The sequence below is a fragment of the Macrosteles quadrilineatus genome, unplaced genomic scaffold (assembly GCF_028750875.1).
Source record: "Macrosteles quadrilineatus isolate MER2022 unplaced genomic scaffold, UCM_ALF_1.0 Scaffold_3__2_contigs__length_128488019, whole genome shotgun sequence".
NCBI classification, from domain to species: Eukaryota; Metazoa; Arthropoda; class Insecta; order Hemiptera; family Cicadellidae; genus Macrosteles; species Macrosteles quadrilineatus.
The window spans coordinates 3550370-3573135 of NW_026542596.1; the positions used below are offsets into that span (position 1 = coordinate 3550370).

General features: G+C 34.6%; 1 protein-coding gene across 1 annotated transcript in view; it reads right to left on the reverse strand.

Moving 5' to 3' along the window:
* LOC128988452 (sensory neuron membrane protein 2-like) overlaps positions 1-14885 on the reverse strand; it is a 44473-nt gene extending 29588 nt beyond the window's left edge. Inside the window, exons 1-5 of the mRNA XM_054409745.1 lie at positions 14830-14885; positions 13985-14117; positions 8437-8597; positions 3667-3808; positions 732-995 (exon numbers count right to left, since the gene is read on the reverse strand). Of these exons, the coding sequence (XP_054265720.1) occupies positions 732-995; positions 3667-3808; positions 8437-8597; positions 13985-14117; positions 14830-14885 (756 nt within the window). The remainder of the gene's footprint in view (positions 1-731; positions 996-3666; positions 3809-8436; positions 8598-13984; positions 14118-14829) is intronic.
* Between the last annotated feature and the right edge of the window lie 7881 nt (positions 14886-22766).

Below are 22766 nucleotides of genomic sequence, written 5' to 3' on the forward strand. Positions count from 1 at the left end.
GAACAATAACATTTTTAAGATTTTTAACCTCCTATTTATTTATATTTATATTATAAGTCAGTATTAAGTCATCAGATATAGTACAACAAATCCTTGGTACGAGTTGCGAATGATTTGACTTGAGCTGGCTTGCATACATGTTTAACTTGGACTTTTGTTGCTGCTTAGTTCAAACTGTTCTAATTAGCTGTTGTAAATAATTGCAAAAATTGTTTAGTGCTGCACCCTGTTGGTAAACCTTATAAGATTTTTATGTTATTAAATATCATAGAACTAACTTGTTTAGTAAGAACAGCTGACAGAATTCTTTAATTCCTTTTAAATACAAATACTCATAAGGTTAACATGGGAAACTCAAGAGCCACTGGGGTAGAGCCCAAAAGGATTTTCTAGATTAAAATATATATGTTAATCGGGTATGTGAGCTACCATCATGCCAAAATTCAGCCCAATTCGACCAGTAGTTGCGTAATCGAACTTCAAATAATCAAACAAACAAACACACTAAACTTTCAAATTTATGTTATATTTATGATATTTTAATAATCTACTTATTCTCATTCTATGATACTGAAACATGACCAGTGATATTATTTTGTAAATTTGAATTGCGTTGCATGCCCCTCTGTGGCGAGGGCCTCCAGGTGCATGCCTATGTGGCCTATGCTTATATTCAGCCTTGTATGTACATACATTAGTCTAATGCAAACTTAGAACTTATATGGACTCACATGGTGTAGAAATGAGTATGCGTAGTCAGAAGAGTTTGGCAGTTTCCGTATTGTTTGAGGAGCATTGTTTGGCAAAGCTCTACAGACCATCTGAGCATAAACTGAGGCTTTGTTGGAACAGTTGAGAACCACTCCATCAAACAGGTAGTCTCCAACCCTCACAGGGACAAATATAGAGTTTATCCCTGGGAACAGCGAAGGAACAGCTTTCTCAACCATGCCCATCATTGAGGGAGCCATGTTATGCACCATCACTGCAGCACCCTTAAAATGAAAAGATGTCAATTGATGAGTTAATCTAAGATCTTAATTTTTAGACTATTGCGGCGGCTGGTGTCATTAAAATTCATAGTGGTTTTTGGTACAACTTTTCTTTGGACATCGCTGTTCTCCAAGCCATACGTGGCAACAATCTCCAGCTGATAGAGCAGTTAACCACTCAGGAGTACAACTATGTCTCCTTCAGGAACGGTGGGATGGATTTCCAGCAAATTCATTGGGGGAGGGGGGAGCAGTAACCATCAATCTCTATTATTACAACTGGATTGCGTGCTGTACTGCTCTAAGATACACACGTATCGGTCCGGCGCTCCCCCCACCACCTAATGTATAAACCGCCCCACCGCTGCCATACACTTTATATGGGGAGAATGTGTTTTCATTGATATAAACTGTTGTATCTTTGTTGATACTTATTTGATTTAAATGCGGTTTCCACCATTGTACTCGTTATAAAAGTACGAAGCTGATTTGATGTAGTTTTTTGTCAATAAAACCCCGTTGTACCATTATTAAAACAAGAAAAGTGCCTGACTTTGTATTTTTTTAGTAAATTATTATTATTAAGCCTCTTAAAATACAGAGGTCTAAAGTTTCTTATTTACTAAATGGATACTACTTTATACTTACAAAAAAATTCCTTTAAACCCGATTAAAATTTATTTAATGACAAAAGCATCAGGGATATGTGAAGTTAAGTCACGATTATAGTTTTTTTAAGTTTTAAAAGTTATACAGTTTATTGCCACAAGTAATTGTAAGTCTAGAAACATATTTAGGGACATTTTAGGACATAAGGGAATTCGGTCTTCGGCAAAAGTTGCACAAATTAATACTGTTCAAAAACACATTGGTCTCAAATTGAAGGTATGTACGCACAGATTTGCCATCAAGCAACGGCATATATTTATCTGCTGTATTACTCAACCAAAAAATATAATTTGATTCAATTTGAATTCAAAAACAAATGAAATTTTATTATTTTGTTATTATTAGTATAAAAACAAACAAATTGTGCTTTTTGATTAATAATTATGTCGAAGGATTTTCTTAAAATGTTTGAAACAAGAAAAGAATTATGCAGGAAGTAACTAAGACACATTAGAGCTGTTTAATGAATCTTGTAAAGATGAACTAAGAGCTAATCTGATTGGTCCAATTCCACCAATCAGGTTAAGCAGTCAGACCAGTATAAAGGACTAGGTTTGCATGTTAGATCCCTCTTTAAGTCAGAATGTGTTGTACAGTGATGTTAAGAAAAGTTAAAGTTGTTAATATATTTTAGTGAGATTTATCCCAGGAAAACTGGTATGTAAATCAATTTCATTAAAACATTTAGTTCATCTAGTAGGTCTGTTAAAAGAACATGTTTAAACTTTGACTATATTTTAAAGCTATTCGAATTTGTTTGTTTTTAGAGCACATGATTGTTGGTAACCAAAAGCAATTTAAATTAAAGAATGATGGTGAAGAATTTGAAGTATATTATTTCCAATCATAAAACCTATTTTTCAAAATTAATTGTAATGAAGCTATAATCTAGTATGTTTTATCTATGCTATAATCAAGAATTTTAGGAAGAAATTAAATTAAAACCAAAGTTTCATTACATACAGTATATATAGATTCATTAAAAGAAATAATAAAGAAGAGTGTTGATTAGTTGAAAGTAGTAAAAAATAAAGAAATCTTAACTCTTTACAAATTTTATTGAGCAAGAATCCGAAGTCTGCTTTGCACTTGAAGTGTATATTTTACTGTGCCTACTTATAACATCAATAGATATGGGCTTATATATATATAGCCTACACGTACTAGAGTAGACACTCAATAGGTGCTACTGTCACCTGAACAGCGCTGCTGTAGAGGATCGTCAGCGGCCCGAACTACGCTACCTGAACTGACGCTGGCATGACGGTAGGTCAGTGTTGTTGTTTTTTAATATTGCTTTAATGTTTTTTTTAATATTGTTTTTTTGTTCTTTTTTTAATACCGCGTTAGTGTTATTTTTAGTAAACTATGATTAGGGTTATTTTTTTAGAACATCAATGTTTATATCCCCTCCTAAAATTATGTTAACATTTTTTTTAATGGTCAATTAACATAGGCCACTCAATATATCTAAAAATATATCACAACCTGAGCTAGATGATGACCTATATACTCCAATTGCCAAAATTTTAAATCCATTAATTATATAGCTTAAAGGCACAAAATTCAAATTGCTTATCTTCAAGTAAACTACTAGACAACCAATTTGGCACTAATGTAGCAATAGTTCAACATATCGATGGTATATATAGTAACACAATCGTAATAGCAAAATTATCGAATCACTTTACTAAACTGCTGCTTATTTTAGCATATTTGGAAACAAGCTGGAAGTCGTAAATCGACAACCGAGCCATACAACCAATTAAAACGAGCGATACCTAGTTTACTTTTGTATTTAAAAAAGCTGACTAAAAATCATTTTAAGGAGTAAAAGACCTACCTTAGACCCACAGTGCATGTGTTAAAAATGGCTGTTTTTGCTGCAGTATGACGAAAAAGTATTAAATCTAACCATGCTCAACGTACTTTAGGATTAAATTATCAATTCAAAACAATTAGATTTAACATTTATTTATGTAATATGTGTGTTTGAGGAACTTACGTAAAGAGCTGCTTGCAGTGTTATGACTATGTCATCTAGTGAACGAGGGGCCGTAAGATCTGCACGATAGTGGTACATCAAGGTCTTCATGTACACTATAGAATCTTCTCTCAACTCTAATGGTCTTTTTAAAGTGATCTGTCTGAAAAATACAATTAATATTATGTGTAGACTACTGAATCTTCCGTATATCATTGCATAGGATATGACGGTTAGATTGAGAGATTGTCATTTAGAGTTAATACTGTCAAACCATGCGGCATGATAGGCTGAACTTAAGAATCTAAAACACTTACAGGAGTAAAAACAAGTGGTTTTTTTGTTTTACTACATTCTCATGGAGAACAAGCGAGCGACCTTTGGTCTCATTTAAAGAGCTAGACATTGGACTAATTTACTTTTTTAGTTACAGAGAGGCTTGTATAATCTTCCTTCAGCATTAGGGTTGTTAGTGAATCTTATAAGATTATGTTTGGTTGTCAAAGAAAATCCATACAGTACACATGTGCTAGAGATTGGAGTTGATATTAAAAAGTCATTTTCATAGTAGCAAAAGCGCATTACTCTCATTTATGGGTATTTAAATATAGGCCAGTCAAATTGGACAGTAAAATCACAAAGCGTGATGTATTGCTGTATTTTTGATATGTTGTTGGGACCAGTTAGGGTAACTCAAAACCCAGTTAGCAGCTTCGAGATCCCTGTGCTCCCTGCGTAATAAGTAAAATATTACAAAATTAATGTATTTTTTTTTAGTTTTGGTCAAAAACTTATTAACAGTGCATTTTTCTTAATACTACTCAAATGTAATAATTAAAGTACATAAAATTTCCAACAATTTAAGCATATAGTTTCATTTATGTGTGTCAAATAGTTTTTGAGCAATGATTTTTCAAATATTAGTTTTTTTTTTAAGTAATTACCAATTTACATTTTTCCTGGTTTGGACCCTAAAAAATTGTGTAATACCCATATTAGCATATGGCAGAATTCTTAAAAACTGCTTTTGTAGTAAACTTTATTGGCTTTTGTTTTATCACAAAGCAAAGTCTGTACCTTCAACACTTTTCTGAAAACTATACAAATAATAATATATGAATATCACGATTTTTTTTATTTAATGAGTTGAAATAATGTCCCCCAACCATTAAGTGATAGAATAAAACGAAATAAGGGAAAAACATATTTATTGTTAAAAGTTATATTTAAAGATAAATTATGACAAAACATTCTTAATTAGTATTTTGGCTTTTTGGACACTGAAGGCAAGGTATTAGAAATGTTTCCTGATTCAAACTCATTGGGTATAAAGAGATATTATCGTCAGGGTCATCTTCATCCTCTTCAATAAATGGTAATGTGACATTTTGGCAGTTCTTAGCAGAGCAAGGAGTACATAATGGTGAACACTTTAGCCCGGCCTCCCGACATGTGCAAGCACCTGTGCATCCCTTTTTGCACCTACATGAAATTAGTTTCAGAAGGTTGGATGGAGCTGGACTGCATGTTATTGTCACTGGAACCAATCCTGCTGTGCTATTTGACCAACCTCACTCTGTGGGCTCCTTTTCAATCCCTAACCATTTTTCACTTGGTGGTATGCTCTAAATTAGTGGAAGGAAGCTGCATCTTGGGTGGGGGGCAAGCGTGATAAGTTTACCTTAGCACTGGCTGCTGCCTTTACAAACAGGTGGAACCGAAGGTTTTCTAATTCATCGTGGCATGTGTTGCCACCATACAAAACAATTGGGCACTTTTCTTCCGCTTCCTAGGAGGAATTGTTAGAGTGATGTTGAAGAATAAAGATTGTTTGCCTTGAATGAGTAGGCTTTATTTAACACAATTCAAGTAATGGAATTCATAAGTAAGAGTTAAATCTAGAGAATGAAATAATGATTACAAACATTCAACATAAGCAAATAAAATAACAATGTTCAACAACAGCTGGGAATAATTTCTATCACATTCTTCCACGCTAATATAATTTAAAGTCTTTAAGATGAGAAGGTAGTCTCTTCTGTCTTGAGCTTCATCTCTGTAATTGGGTTTCATCAGTCCCTAAGGTTTGTACTAGAGGATCTTGAGTTGTAGATTCTTCTATCACTTCTGCATCGGGATGAGAATATACATCTTGGGTTTCGTCTACTAAGTTTCCATCCTTACTCAGTCCTATTGTGTGATTCTCTGGTGTTGAATTATCATCAAAATCTGTTCTCTCAGCTAGTTTTCCACAAGGAGCTAAGTTACATGTAGACACTGTTGTCTCACGCCAGATGGGCCCATCTGGCAATCGTACATGAGCGTAATCAGAGTTTCCTTCCAGCAACGTCACCTCCTGCACTATTGGTTCATACTTAGAGTTTCTGATAGGACGTTTCATAAACACTTTTCCAGGAGTCATCAACCAGGTTGGAATGGAAACACCATTTTGTGATCTTCTGGGATGTCCAACATTCGTTCATGTGGCGTACAATTCGTGGCAGTACAAAGCAAGGATCGGATAGAGTGAAGAGCTTCATCCTGAACTAATTCCCACTTTGTCACGTCAAGTTGATAGTTCTTAAGGGTAAGTTCTACTGTTCTCCAGATTATACCATTATACCTCTCAACCTGGCCATTACACTGAGGGTTGTAAGTAGTAGTCCGGCTAGAAGCAATGTCGTTTAGAGTAAGAAACTCTTTTAGTTCTTTTTAAAGAAAAGAAGATCCCTGAGTGGAGTGAATGTAGCTAGGTGTACCGAACAATGAAAATAATTGTTTCAGTTTGCAAATAACAGTCGAAGAGGACATATCAGGACAGGGGTACGCAAATGGAAATCGTGAGTACCTACTCATCAATGATTTTTAGCATAGACCGATTTCTTGTAGAAGAGGGAAGAGAGGACCCTTAAAATCCAGGCTAAGAAGCTCGAACCGTGATGTTGCTTTTATTAATTTTCCATCATGTTTGAAGAATCTTGGTTTTACTTCAGAACATACCATACAGGAAGCAGTCATTCTTCTTACCTCATCAAGGGTGTATGGTAAATTTTTGCTTCTGATCCAATGATACATACGAGTTTCACCAGGATGACACATTCTTTCATGATATTGATGAAGTCTGTTCATTTTGTCGCTCATCGAGCACACTCGTGATATAGAGTCAGCAGCTACATTCGGTTTACCAGGTCTATAAACAATATCATAACTTGTTGTTGTGCACTTTCCAAACAACGGGCCTGTTCATAAGCATCTTGAAGAGGCAGCTTAAAGTTTTTTCAAGTAAGTAAGTAAGTTTCTTTTACACAAATTTAAATTATATATTTTTTTAATTAGCTAAAGCATATAGTAAATGTTTTTTATCTTACTCTTAATAACTTACACATGTTGTAAAAACAATTAAACTCGTTAAATGAAAAAATCATGATATTCATAAATTATTATTATTGTAGGCTATAGTTTTCAGAAAAGTGTTGGAGGTAGAGACTTAGCTTTGTGATAAAACAAAAGCTAATAAAATTTACTACAAAAGCAGTTTTTAAGAATTCTGCCATAATATGGGTACTAAACAATTTTTGTGGGTCAAACCTAGGAAAAATGTAAATTATGGTAATTAGGGACCTAAACAAATTTGTAATAACTTATATTGGAGATATTGGCAATGAATAATGAAATGTATAACTAAATTTAAAAGTTCAAAAAAGCCAACATATAATAAATTATTTTAATCCACAAGCGCTTTCAGAAACTATGTTTCCATCGTCAGGCTGTGTTTAATTTTTTGTATTAGTTTAAACACAGCCTGACGATGGAAACATAGTTTCTGTAAGCGCTTGTGGATAAAAATAATTTATTATATATTGACCTTTTTGAACTTTTAAATTTAGTTATACATTTCATTAAATTTGTAATATTTGAAAAATCATTGCTCAAAAACTATTTGACACACAAATATGAAACTATGCTTAAATTGTTGGAAATTTTATGTACTTTTTTATATTCTCCGTAGCCAATAACAGTACAAAAACAATTCAAAGTAAAATATTATTTGGTTTTCAAGCTCAACAAAATGGTTCAAAGAAAAATTGGGAAATTCTATGTTTTGAGGGTTAAAAATGGGAAACACCTCCTATTATCCCATAAAACCCTGTTCCCATGGTGCGATCATGCTGGTTCGCAAACTCGTTTGAATAAATGTAGGCTTACACGTTTGTACCAAAGAGCATCAAAATCGGATTATTTTTGCTTGGGCTATCATGCTAACGAACACATATATGAATCAGCGGCGGCTCGAAGAATAATCTTTTGTGCAGCCATGACAATAATGATCAAAAGGATTGATCGGAGGATGAGAGGTTTGAGGGGCTTTCCCCACAAAAAAGGGAATTTAAAATTTCAATGAAAAATAATTAGTTTAAATGCTTTCCTTTATTTACATATAATTAAATTTCTTTATTTATTTATAATTTTGAAATATCTTGGTTGAAAATTTTGGGTGGGCCAGGCCTAGCTGGCATGGTGTTATTGGCCTCTGGGGACATCAAAACAAAATATAAATCGGTCCCAGGTCAAGGTCTTACCATGAGACCTATGGTAATATGGGAAGTTCGGTAAAACTAAGGGTGAAAATTGAATATGACATTAGCAGTCTCGAAGAGACTCATTCAATTAACTTATATCATATAAAGTCGATGTTTCTTTCCTCTGCTCTTGAGCTAAGAAAGGAAACAAAACAAAAACTCCTAGATAAAAATATCTTGATTGTTTTTTGGTATTGAGAAAGTTGCTTACTCATAGACATAAGGTCCAACCTCCACCAGCTTCGGGTTGGCCATGCCTCTGCTGACTTCCTCTGGATTAGTCAGGTTCCAGAGGTAGATATTGGTTATGAAGGGAAGTGGTTGTTTTTCCCATCTCTTGAAAGACTCTGTTCCATCCCGCAGCACTCGCAACTGATACATCAAAAAAGTTCACTGTAGAAGAAGTTGAATACCTTCCAAGGTAATCCTTGGTTGTCTAAATGACAACTGGTTTTGACACACTTTTAAAATTGCTGCTATCAAGCCGTCAGAGATTTTTTGTTTTGTTAGTTTTTGGTTTATATATTTTGAAGACCTATTTTTAATAGATTAAGAACTAAGCCGACAATGACAGAGATCCTACACACTTGCATTAAAACGCGGTGGACAGATATAGCGCACCCTTAACTTCATTGAATCAGTTATCATCTCAATTAACAACAATGAAAAAGTTATTGGAATATTTTTGGATTTTTTAAAGATTTTGATACTGTGTCACATGATAAATTACTTGAAATTCTTCATGGCCTACTAAATATAAAGTCATACTCATAAAGAATATATTAGTTTAGAGCATATTTAAACATTTGGAAACAATGTGTTTAAATTCGACATACTATATCCAACTTGCAAATATTCATACTGTCAAAATGCAAAATGTCTTATCCATATATAAAAATATATTGGTTTTTCTTTTCCGAGTCGGAAAATGTTGGCTCTTCTACCAGACCGATTTTCATAATTTTGGTCTTAACACGTTAGCTGCCAAGGCTATTTTTGGGGGGGATTGTTGCATTGTCAACTATATGCTCACGTAATATTTTAGTTATATGATGTTATTTATACTTATCTAGGTTAGTTATAATGTTATCTGTCCAAATACCTAAAAGAAAATGGCGGAAAAAGTGTCATTCCGATCGGGGTGACAGTGATTGTTTTCAGTCAAACTTTGCTGGAAAAAATCACTGTCACCCCGATCGGGGTGACACTGAAATTCGACCATTTGGGATGTATTTCATTTTGTTCGGTTGGCAGTAGCGGCATTTTGGCGTGTGAAGACAACAACACCTGCTTATTAGTTATTACTCGACTGTGTTTTGTTTACTGCTTCTTGTGTTGTACTTTTTAGCTATTTATAGCCTAGTTTTCGTGTTGGTTTTCATAGTGTGTTGTGGCTTTTGTCCAATATGAGTGACAATCTTGGTGATGAAGATATCAAACGTTTTTTGGGTTTACCAATGTCAAGTGAACTAGATTTTGGAGATCTAAGTGATGGTTTTTTGGGCGGTAGTGCTAAAGACAGTGATGAGTCAGACAGGGACGACGAAATGGACATCGACCCTGACTTTCAACCTACCCTCCTGTCAATGTCAGAGAGCGAGCACAGCAACAATGGTCATGTTTTTATTCATTATTATACATATATTTAGTTTTTTTTAGCAATGTAATATTGTTTACAGTTTGACATAAAAGATTTAAAAAATATGTTTGTTTTCTTTCTTATCTGTTTTTCATCAAAATAACCCAAATACTTACTTTTATGTTTTGGTTAAGGACATAATTTCAGTCATAAGATACAAAAACCCCGTATAAAATATAAACACCAACTGAATAAGATAAACGTTACGTAATTTTATGGTACATATTTCAATAAAGAGTAGATAAAGTTGTTGAAAAAAAATAGCGTCACCCCGATCGGGGTGACAACATTTCAGTACTTTGTGACGCATGTTTGGGCATGTTATAAACATCAGAATGCAATATAACATTGATATCTAGTTAGCTTGGAGTATGTATTTATAAGCCACAATGTTTGACTGCCATTGAACATCAAAGACTGTCAAATAGCGGCAAAGAAAAAAACCCTTACAAATTACAACTGTCGCCCCGATCGGGGTGACAGTGCTCACATACGAGCCAACAGGTGGCACCCCGATCGGGGTGACGTGGCAGCTAACGTGTTAAAGTAAAGGTAAGCATTCATTGGTATAATATTAGACCAGTATTTAACTTAAAATAAGCATGTGGAACATTTAGTAAAAACATCTTCAGCAGGTCGTCATGCTTTGCGACAAATGCCAAGTGTCTCAAGCATTGAAATTTTCAAAATTATTTACTTTGCTCTATTATATTCACATATTGCTTATAGAATAGCTTTCAATGGTGGTACCACAAAAAAAACCTGGACAAAATTCTACCTCAACAGGAAAAATCTCCTAGAATTATCTTAAATATAAATAAAAGGTATCAGCAATCTGACACATACTTTCTCCCATAAGCTCGTCAACAACCTTTATCATGGGTAAGCGGTGAGAGTAATTATGTTGTTTTATAGTTAAAAAATACATAAGTTGCAATAACTTTTGAACACCGCAATTGTTACAGCAATGGGGTGTTGTACTATTTTTTTTTTATTATAAGGACCATAACATAATAATTTTGATCAAAACTAGCTTTTCTCTGAAAATCCATTTTTTTGTTATTTTATGGGTTTTTTTATGGGGAAATAACATAATTTACAATAACTTTTGAACCGTAATTTTTACAGGATCAGGATTTGTACCATTTTGCTCAGAATTTATAGGGCTACAACATACTAAATTTTTATCAAAATCTTTTGGGCCACTTTGAGGAAATTTGATTTTTCTGGTTTTTTGTGGGGTTTTATGGGAAAATCCCCATTAAAAATCCAAATTTCACAAAAATGAAAAAAATTTCTGGAGATACCATGGATTAGAACCTAAATACCAAATTTCATCGAAATCTGAACACAGGTGTAGTCCCTATAGCTCTGTACACTTCCAGACAGACAGACACACACATGCACACACACAGACATCACTTCGAAAACAAATATATCCACTCAAAACTCAAACTCAAAAATTTTGATGAAAACAATACTTTCTCCATATACTATGGTATAGGGAGAGAAAGTAAAAAACAGACAATCAGTCAGGGGATATTTTCCAAAATTGGGTATAACGACCATCTATGATTTATACATTTTTGAAATCAATCTACATGTAAAAAGTTCAGATCCTCAAACTAAGAATTTCCACAGTTACAATATAAAACACCAGGCATGTAGAACATAACAAATTGAAGTTATTTGAGGGGGAAAAACAGTTTTATTGGCAACAAATTCTTATTTAGCTTACACAAAAATATTTTCAATGACAATAGTGTGTTTATAGCGGCACTAGTCCTGAGCGGTGGCATGGTAGCTCAGTTGGCTCAGGCAGCGTTAAGGTCTTTCTACATGAGCATACATCCCATACCATGTGCAATCCATACCATCTATAATCCATACTATAATCTCAATCATGCGTGGCTTAGCTGGCAGAGAGGCCCACCTTAAATAATCGTTGTCCTGCTTGGGGGGAAATTGACAACATTATTGAGTTCAATAGGGATTGCATACAACAGAACCGCGTTCCCTTGTACCTCCGTCTAGTTCTAGTTGTCCCTACGTCTAGTTATACCTCAGAGGCTCAGACCTAGGGACAACCAGTCGTAGGTACAACTAGGGGTAGGTAAAATGCCTTAAAGAAACTGCTAAAACAATTTTCAATCTAACTTAAATCACTTTATTCAATAGAAAACTTTTAGAAAAAAAAAAAATTGAAATACATTATGTTATAATTTATGTATGTAATCTTTTATTTAGGAGACTTATATATCTAATTGTTTGTTTTTCTCTTCATTTCAGTGACACAATTTATGTATTTCCTGTAAAAATACTTTCATGCATAAAGATGATTTGTATTGTATATTGTATTGTATTGTAAGCGTGTTAAAACTGGTTGGTATTCACACGACCTACGATTACTTTGACAACCAGGTTCTTAACCTCTTGTATAGTATAGTTTAATTGTTAAGTAGTTTGGAAGGCATCACCTCAAAAATTAAGATCAAAGTTCAATTACATTTATGTTCAGATTTCTTGATAGATTTATGCTCACATTTCTTCCTATCATAAGCCTACGAGGTAGGTTTAGAAAGTAAGTTCTGCTTTGAAATAAAATAATAGCAAGTACAGATACAGGAAAAAAGTATTTAAAATAAATCTACAACTTAAACAATTTTTGACATAGGTAACTCCCTCCGAATTTGTCATAGGATGGTAGAAGTTTGAGTATACCCTCCTCGTAGAATGTTGCCACCTGTGTAGTTAACTACAGTTTGAGGTAACACGTTCTTCCAGATCTTAATCGTAGTTTAACCATTGACCGCCAAGAAAAGACTTAAGATTATAAAACAAATTTAAATCGCTTGGAACAAGGTTGGGGCTGTACGGAGGGTTGTCAATTCCCAGCCTAAGCCCTGAAGAAGTGTCTTCATCACTTTTGTGGTATGTGGTCGAGCATTATCGTGAACAAAAACCACTCCTTTTGTGAGCATTCCTTGGCGCTTATTCTGTATTGCACATGGTAGTTTCCTGAGTGTCTCGCAATAAACATCTTTATTGATTGTTTGACCTCATGGCAAAAAATCAATAAGCAAAATGCCTTTTCTGTCCCAGAAAACTGCACATGACGTTTCGAGGAGTCAAGATTTGCTTTGGTTTGACTTTTGCCAGAGTGTGCCTCCATTCCATTGATTGACGCTTAGTTTCAGGGGTATCATAAGCAACCCAAGTTTTATCTCCCGTGACTATCTGCGATAAAAATGTACGCCATCCTTGTCATAACGAGTCAAGAAATCAAGTGCACTGTCTGTTTAGCGGTTTTGGCCCGTTCAGAAAGGTTTTAGGCATCCAAGGTGTACAAAGTTTACGATAATCCAGCTTTTCAGTAACAATCTCGTAAATTACTGTTTGTGAAACTAGTGGAAATTCACGTGCAAGAGCACTTATCGTAAACTTACAGTTTTCTTAAAACTTCTCATTGTCTAACCACAGATGGACGTCCACTTTGTTTCTCATCATGCACTGTCTGTATCTCGCCCTTCATTAAATCGTCAAACCCATCCTCTCACCATTGAATAACCAATTACATTGTCTCCACAAACCTCACAGATTTGTTGGTGGATGTAAATTGTTTAAAGATTTTGCTTTAAGAAAACGAAAAATCCATCGAATCTCATAATTGGCAGGATTCTCAATTAATGCAGCCGTTATGAACAACCATTAGTTCACTACTTATCGTTATGAGTTTCTGCCTATAGTCTCATGAATTATCTGGAACCTCTGACCACTTGAATTTTCTGATGTTGCACCTATTCCTACATTGGTGGGAAATTGATACGGCACACTCCTTATTGGGAAGTTGCCTACCTACTGCTGTTGTTTGGATCGGACATTAAATAAAACCTTATGTAAATGGCTATAATGGGGTGAACTCATTTGATGAATAATACCTTTATTGGATTATTAGAAGTTTACTAGATTTTAACTGACAGAGTTCAAAACTAAATGAAAATATGTAGGATTTTGGTTTTGGTATTATTTACCCCATTAACAAGCTAGCATAACAAACAGGAATACTTTAACAAATGCATCTCTTCAATAAGATTATCCCCAAAGACAGATTCAATCTTACCCTAACAGTTGCGTAGTCAGCAACAGCTGGGATAATGACAAAGTAGACAATCACTGAGGCAATGATAGCTACGAAGCTGATTATAATTACTGACAGGACTTTACGGTGCTGAAGATTCTTCCATTTTTCCTTTCTGAAAAAATATAAACACTCAAAATTGAAAGAAACTGCTTTTTACAATTTATTATTTTTTTTGGTTTTTCAAAATCAAGTTACAATATAATAGACTTCTGGTCTGCACAGTAGTTTAAGGACAGTGAAGCACTGTTATGGTGTACATAATCATTGGCCTGTTTAAGTCACCAGCTGTAAGCATCATTTTTTCACAGCAGTCACCCTAGCCTTGAGTGCAACCATCAGCAGTGTACTATCTTAGCTCAAGATCCATCCAAACTGTGCTTGATACTTTATTCTAAGAATTTAAGTCGTTATATTGTTTTCTGGACTTGTATAAACTTTAAATGTTTGTTTCTGTTTCTGTAACATTACTGTAACTCTGTAAAACATGTAATAATTATTGACTAACAAGACTTTATTTGTACAGCTCTCTGCTGTATATGAGAGTGGTACTGGGTATATAATTAATGATAAACACTTTATGCTATACATTTTTGGTGTGTTGTGCCATAGAGAAGAATTAGACTATGTCTACTCTGTGGCTGTATAAGCCTATTTCATTCATAAAAAACATTATAGTTGTAGTTGTTAAATATAATAAAGTTATCCATATATTGTGACGGTAAGGTAAGCTAATGGTAAATAGGTCACATATATTTACAGGTCATATGAAGAGAAAAAATCCTTTTTTGGAGAAACAGAAATAGTTACCCTCTCTATTAACTTACCTTAGTCTGTATTGCTCCTGAGTCCATGACAAAATGTTAAAATCTCCAAATTTCATTTATGTGTATGATCAAAATGTTCTTCCATCCATCTGAAAGTTTATCAAGCGTGAAATGTATTCCACATTATTTTATAAAGTTTGTTCCTCTAAAAATCTCTAACGCAAAATCAAAAGAATATCAGCATAAATTCAAATTGGAAAAAAGTCGTATGAGTAAAGTAAACAGTTGTAATTGCTTTAACTAGAAAACTACTGAAACAATGTGCTGAATATTCTGGTTACCACTGTAGAAAATGTTTAGTGCCAAACATCAGATGTCTTAATATGTGTACTGCAGCTGTGTTATCAAGACTGTGTCAATATCAAAGTTACCTGATACTGCAAATGAGCAATACTTGTTCTTGAATAATCATCCAGCAAACAATAAAATTACTATAATTTGACTTCAGTAACTCATAAATGATACTAACGGTGTGAATGGTTTGATAGTTTATATTAATACGCAAGCAGTTTTCTTTTCACAGCCATAACTCGATAACGGCTTGATGGATTTTAACGTTTGAGGTGTCAAATTAAAGGTATTTCCATGTAGATGTGCAAATACGTCTCAGAATATTAAGGAAGGGCATCACTTAAGTACACTTAAGGGCTAAAGTTTGGAAGGTGGCGCTATCTGTTGACATTTGATCAAACTCAATTCCCTTTGTTTACAAATAACATATGGACGTAGTTTGAAATAGTTTTTAAGGTTAACCACAGACTGCAGGACTTAAAACTTCCAGAGCAAAAGTGGGGCCTTGGGCAAAGCTGGAATTTATATTTTGTTTCAATCTGTTAACTAAGTCTGGTTCATAATGAAGAGTTTAAGAATAAATATTTAATTTTTTTGTCTATGGTTAAATTGATTTACCTTATATCGTATTTTACTGATTATCATGTAGTTCGATGTGATGAAGTGAATGTTTAAAAGTGATTTTAAAAGAGAGCAGGGCAGTTATCCGTTACATTACCATATTATCATGTAATTTACAATGTGTATCAAAATTCCTCTATAGTGTTTTCTGTTGTTTGGTTAACTTCCTTATTTCATTTCAATTTAAAATAAAATGCTGCCAGTAAGACGAAGATCCTGAGTGGCTGGAGGGACCACAAACATGATCGCTTGCATCAAACTCTCAATTGAACATTTGATGGGTGCATAGTGGTAGTACCACCGTTGTGATAGTCCAATCTCGGACAAATGAACGTTAAATGTTTACATTGTAGTGGCTTACATATTTTTAAGCAAGAAAAGACTGGCCAAGACAGTTAAGTTTTTAATCTTTGTTGCCATAAATAAAAGGTTTGTTTACCTGATTTGCGCAATTCACCATACCTTCGGGTTCTTATTGGAAACTCCCAATCTGAAAATAGGACTGTCATACTTATATCCAGAAATTATTTGGATAAAGTTCGTCAATTCAATTCTGCCTTTACCATGGTCAGCTCCGAAGCTCATTAAGATGAGAAAGTTCCACAGGGGATCTACAATCAATTTTAAGGCCTGTGACACGTTTTACCACCGAGTGGGTCCTCTAATTCCTCAAGAAGGTGATAATCCTGAATACACAGAGATATATAAGTAAGTACAAAAATGTCACTAGAACCCAAAAGATAATTAAGCACAATTAAAAAAAAAAAAAAATTCAATGAAAAATATGCGAGAAATAAGGTCACAATGCCAACCCATTTGCAAATCTTTGGAGACTGTGGCAGACATTATGTAGGGACGAGAGCTCCAAGGAGTCAAGTGAGATTCTTATGTACATAATAAGAGACAGAAGAAGTGTCTACCCTCGCTACAATCATGCTACCTGTGTAGATGACGCAGCAATGTTTAAAGCTGAAAACAAAGCACCACCTGGCCAAATAAATCGTATAGTTTTTTCCAACACTAAAAATGTTAAACGCGTATTCTTTCTATATCTGTCGCTAGATCCACTTGCTTTACCTTCTTATGTTCCTAACCGGAGACTTGGGTTGGGACCCCTAATTTAAACACGCCTAAAACAGAACACATCAAGGAAATAATTTAACAATGCTAGAATAAGAGGAGCTATTTGGCGTCAAGAGAGGAATTGAGCTAAATTAGATCAAAAGTTCACTTTTCAGTGTGTGGTTGACATCTAGTTGCATAGCAAATGTTCGAAGCATCGGTGAAACAGTGTAACTCGATTGAGGTTGGTTCTAAACCAACATATCTTGGTATTGAAACATTAGAAATGCTGACAATATCACGTTTTATTTCTTGCCACTCCTTGCATTTGTCCTCGGTTAGGGGAACGTCCCAGTCCAAATTTTCTTCCCACAAACTTTGAATAAAAAGCTTTGCTTTCAATGTTACTGGGATAAATAGACCAGAAGGGTCAAATATTGAGGATACGAGTTTCAAAACAATCTCTCTCAACAATCTCTTTGTACAAATATCTTCTATAGGCTATAGTTAATTGGTTTTATGCTTAAAGTGTCCTCTGTAGTATCCCACTTTACACCCAAGACATTTACATTTGATTCATCTTCTTTTGTGAGCTTACCATGAGGTATGTTCTCTTTGAGCGCCTGAGAGTTGGAGCACCATCCTTGGAGGTTCATGTTTGCTTGTGAAAACAAATCAGTTACAAAGTCGTTGACTCCAGTTACCATTGTCAACATAGAATGAAGTTTTCAATTTCTTGGTGTCTTCTGTTAGTTCACTATGGGTATACTATGGGGTTAGGTGGTGCTTTATAGTAGCACTTAATAAGAAAGGACTTGAACTAACACCAAACGGAACTCTGGAAAATCTTAGTTCCTCAATTTTGTTTTGATTCACTGGCATTGACAAATCTTTTAACCATAAAAACCTAGTAACGTCTCTATCAGGTATGTTTAAGTTCAGTTGAAGGAAAGCTTTTTCTATATCAGCTATTATCCCTATAGGGTTGAGTTGAAAACGTATAAGCAATCCGCGTAAGTCCTCTAGTATTACTGGGCCACGATAAAGGCAGTCGTTCAAACTATTAGAAGATTTCTTTGACTGGGCTGAAGCATCATACACTATTCTTACCTTTGTTGTGGATTTTGCTTCGTTAATTATGGGATGATGTGGAATATAATGCTTAACAATGGCATTTCCAGTTTCCGGAACTTGTTCAATGATTCCCGCTGATCATCTGCTCCTTGATTATGTTATCATACTTTTGAAGCAAATCTGGTTGACTTGATAACCTTTTCACAAGCGATTTCAGTGGAGCTAATGAGAGAAAATAATTATCCGGCAAGTTTGGGGGGTATTCTTTCCATGGCCAAGAAACCGAATACCTATTCTCGACTAATTGGATAGTATTATTAAACTGCTTTAGAGCAATATCATCATCAATTTCAAATGGATTATCATGTATACCTAAAGTTTCAAGACTCAGAGGTCTTTGTCATTAAGTTGTTCTACAAGTTGAGAATCTGCAGAATGAAAGAAAGCTTTAGGAACAAACAAGTTAGATGGCTGGACCGTAGTTAAGAATGAAGTTGAGTAAGAGTCAGTTTCAATAGAGTTTATTAAGCTCCTTCCGCTGATGACCCAGCCTAATTTAGTGTTTAAGAGGAAAAGTCCATTGCTTACCTCAATTTTGTCGTCATTTATAAAGTCCAAGTAATGGTCATTTCCAATAAGAAGGTCAATTTCGGAGTTCAGGTGTTGACCTTGAGCCAAAGTTAATTTAGGATATATATATTGATTTTATTTGATCAATAATATCTATCATCCCGCTTGAGTGGACTTGTCCAGTTATTTGAGGCACAACATTTGCTTGTACGTTGATTGTGTCTTTATTTAAAAGCGATATACCAACACAAACAACAGGTGTCTCAAGAGTTTTACAACTTTTGTTTCCGAAAGTGAACACATTTAAAATCTGATGTTGTTCGGATTTTAATTGTAACTTAGAAGCTAATGTCTTTGACATGTATGACCTTTGACTACCTGAATCGAATAAAAGTCTAGCAGTGTGAGTTAGTTTGTTAACTTCATTTGTAACATTTACAATTGCAGTTTGTAAAATTACCTGTTCGTTAACTGCAAGAAGAGACGATAACTTAGTTGATTTTAGTTGAGTTGTGGTCAAGTGTGACGAGCCTCCAATTGGTTTTGGTACTTGTAACTCTCGTCCCGTAGGAACAGTCGGGGAATTCACAGCATCTTTGGTGATACCTGGTGGAAACTGTTTAGGGCAAAGGCTCCTGTGGTGATTTTTGCTTTGCTTACAAAAAACACAAGCCTTGAAAGTTTTACAATTTTTTAAGGCTATATCCCCTTTTTAAACAAATAAAACATAACCCCTTTATTTTGTCCTTACGCTCACTTACTGTGCTGAATGCCGTGCATTGATCACTCCAATGGTCTTTCTCACAAAATATACATCGTCTTAGATTGCAGGACCTATCACCAGTTAACAGGGTCTCGGTAGTTGAGGTAGGTTTATGAATGATATGCTCCACAGTCACATCCCTAGACTTAGTAGAAATTCCCAACAGCATCTCTGATTTCTCTCTAACGATTAGAATGTTTTGAATTGTACTACAAAGTCGATTTACGTTTAATTCTTTGCCTAAGTTTAGTTCTTCAACCTTCAGTAGAACATTGAGAGGTAACTTACTAGTAATAAGTGTGAGGAAGTAGTTTGAATTTGTATCCTCCCCTAAGGCTTGTAAGCATCTCATATTGTTTTCCAATTATGTCGAAGGTACGACGCAAGAATTTTGTGTCATTAGACTTAACAGGAGGAATTTCTATTAGCGACTTGTAGTGTGAGTTTACAATTATTGGTTTGTTAGCAAACCTACTCTTCAGTAAAGAAATTGCTGTATCATAGTTTAATGATGTTAGTGGGAGTCCGGATATACAACGCTTAGCTTCCCCCTCATGAATTCAAATAGTTAAATTTGTCAATCACAGTAAGAGCATCATTGCTATGAATGGAGGAAGAAAAGGAATCCCAAAACTCCTGCCATTTGAGGACGTCTCCATCAAAGGTTGGGATGACAAGTTTTGGTAGTTTGACCAAACAACGTTTAGATTCTGACACTACAGTTTGTTCATGGGAGTTACATAGTTTGTCTGCATATAATGGGGTGTGAAGGAATCTATTCTTACCTGTAGTTTAGCAATTACTTCTTCGTAATTGAGAACAAGTTCAAATGGATCTCCCTCTGACGTACTTGCCTCTCCATTCGTTGAGTCAGTGATTACAATGTGATCAAGTAAGCCTTCCAGACGTCTACGATATCCATCTAAAGTCATCAGTGTGCCAAGGAGGTCAGGTTTGGAAAAGTCCTCCCCTTGCAGAAGTGAACTGGCCTCGGTAATTGTAGTGCCCAATCTCTTGCTCAAGGTATCAATTTTCTTCAGTAGTCTTGAGGTCATATTTTCCAGCTCTGCTACCAATTGGCGCGGATTTATAAGTTTTGTTCTAATTTAAGTAGATATATAAATGTGGGAGCGTGAAAGAAGTTTTATTTTTGACAATTAAAGTATTTCAGTTTTAGATAACATTTATCTTTTTGCTATTAGTTCAACTAGTACCACTCACATTATTTTCTTTTTATATTCACAACATCTGGTATTAATTACATATGTTACAAACAGTCTTTTGGGAAATGTTATGGCTTTGCCACAGTTTCTGTGTTTGGATGTTATTAGAAACGGCAAGAGCACAATAAAATTTTTCTGCAGGTAAATGTTCTGTTGGAGAAATTTAAGCCGAATTATAAATGTCACAATGCGAGTTTGAGCATTTTGTAACCATATTATATGGGTAAGTTACATAGATTTTTTAGGCTGCTGCTCAGTGCACTTAAAGAATATATATTTTAGAGATAAATTAAATGGTTTTTGTTGCTGAGTAGCAATAGTAAACGTGCACAACCCTTTTCGTTAGTCTAATAACATTTAAAGGCTCTCTAAGAGTTCAAGTCCTTATTTGTATACATATCTATATTATGTTTTCACTAAGCTGAATTAATAAATCGAAGTAACCGCTCTGAAAAGTCTGCAGTATATTGCAATTTTACAGCTTAATGACTTTCTAAATCATGCACTTCTACATAAATGTTGTAAAATGTTTTATCAAGTTGCTGTAAACCACTATTAATTTAACAAAATATGAACACGGCTCAAATGAACAAGGCTCAAATGGGCACCGTGCCCTTCTCCACTAGTATTATTTTGTATTGTATTACACAATCAAAGATTTTTTCAATATTGATTGCATGTATGACAATAATCTCATTATGATCCGTCTTGAATAATATGATAAAATATAGGGAAAAGGTGTGAAAATGACAGACACCTACCCGTAAAATAGATATAAAATAGTTCAATAAGAAATAATTTTAAGAGTTACTGCGATAAAAGGATTTTCCACTGATTTCGTAATGGAACGTTATATTGCAAAACATGACATGATACAGAAGAAAATCGATTTTAAAATCAGAAAATAACATTGCAAATACTTCTTTTGGACAATTCAGTAACTCCCAATAAATGTGTATTGTTTAAAATACAATTTTAAAATCAACAGCTGTTTTCAAAATGTAAACAAATCTGTGGAGGGATCTTTAAAGGCTTATGGGGGCAGAGCCCTGAGCGAATTTACTTAATTTTTCTTTTGATAACTCATCTAGAGACCAAGATCTTTCTTTGGACACCTCTACCAAGTTTCTACGCCTAGCCGTTCTCTCAAATTAGTGGAGACAAAGTTTCCAATTAAATATTTTGATTCCCCCATGTTAATCTTATGGGAGAAAACCCAACTTGGATGGAAGATCCTGCCCGAACTAATAAAGATATAAAACAACGAAAAACACTTAGCAAAACTACAGATCAGGGCAATTCTTTTGACACTTTAATCATTAAAATCGGTCCAAAAATGAGGGAGGAGTTCTGATCACAAAAAAGGGCTCCCAAGTTTGATCAAAATGTATCCATAAATAAAAGAGGAACTATGTATGTGTGTATATATATATATGTATATACGTTATGGACTCCGAAACCGCTCGACACATTATAAGGAAACATTCAGGCATTATTAAGTATCTTTCAAGGATGGTTCGAGTGAAGTTTGGTGCAGATCCGTCTAAAGGGCTCTGCCCCAGAGGGTTTTAAGTGGGCCAATGTCAGACTTTTTGATCTACAATGTTAACAAATAAATATAATTCAAAAGCAGATGTTTACTTTTACCAACTGTTTTGTAGGTTTGAATAATCACAACATTCTGTGTATTAGCAATAGTCATGATTTGAAATAGTGCCACAGTGTTTCTACAGAGTGCAGCACAGAAAACTATTTTACTTTTGAATAAGTCCAAATGTATTAACCCCAATCACAGCACACCTGTGCACTTAACAACGTCTAAATTCTTCAATGTTAAATATTAAAACATAAAAACCTTTATCAAAGTATTAAAAACAATAAAAGGGATGACTTTTTTAAATTTATGACAACAGCTAATTTGCAACCTAAAGGTGAGTGAGTGTAGCGAACGAACATCAACCTGGAGGCGAGTTAGCGTAGCGAACGAGCTAACCTGAAAACAAGTGAGCGCAGCGAACGAGCTCTAACCTAAAGGTGAGTGAGCGTAGCGAACGAACTTCAACCAGGACCTGATTGAGCCATGCGAATACTTATGAAGTTAAACTGGGCAAAGCCCGCGGGTACAGCTAGTATATCCATAAACAAGCAAACTACACAACATTTTACAATATTCTTTATAAGAATAACCATGAGTATTTAAAATTTACAATTTTTGGAATTTTATCCGTTACCAAAAACCTCACAAAAACATTTAAATATACTAAGGTGTTTGTCTTTTTAAGCTCTTTAAAATGGTTTAGAGACAAATTGGGAAAATTTGTGTTTTAAGGGTC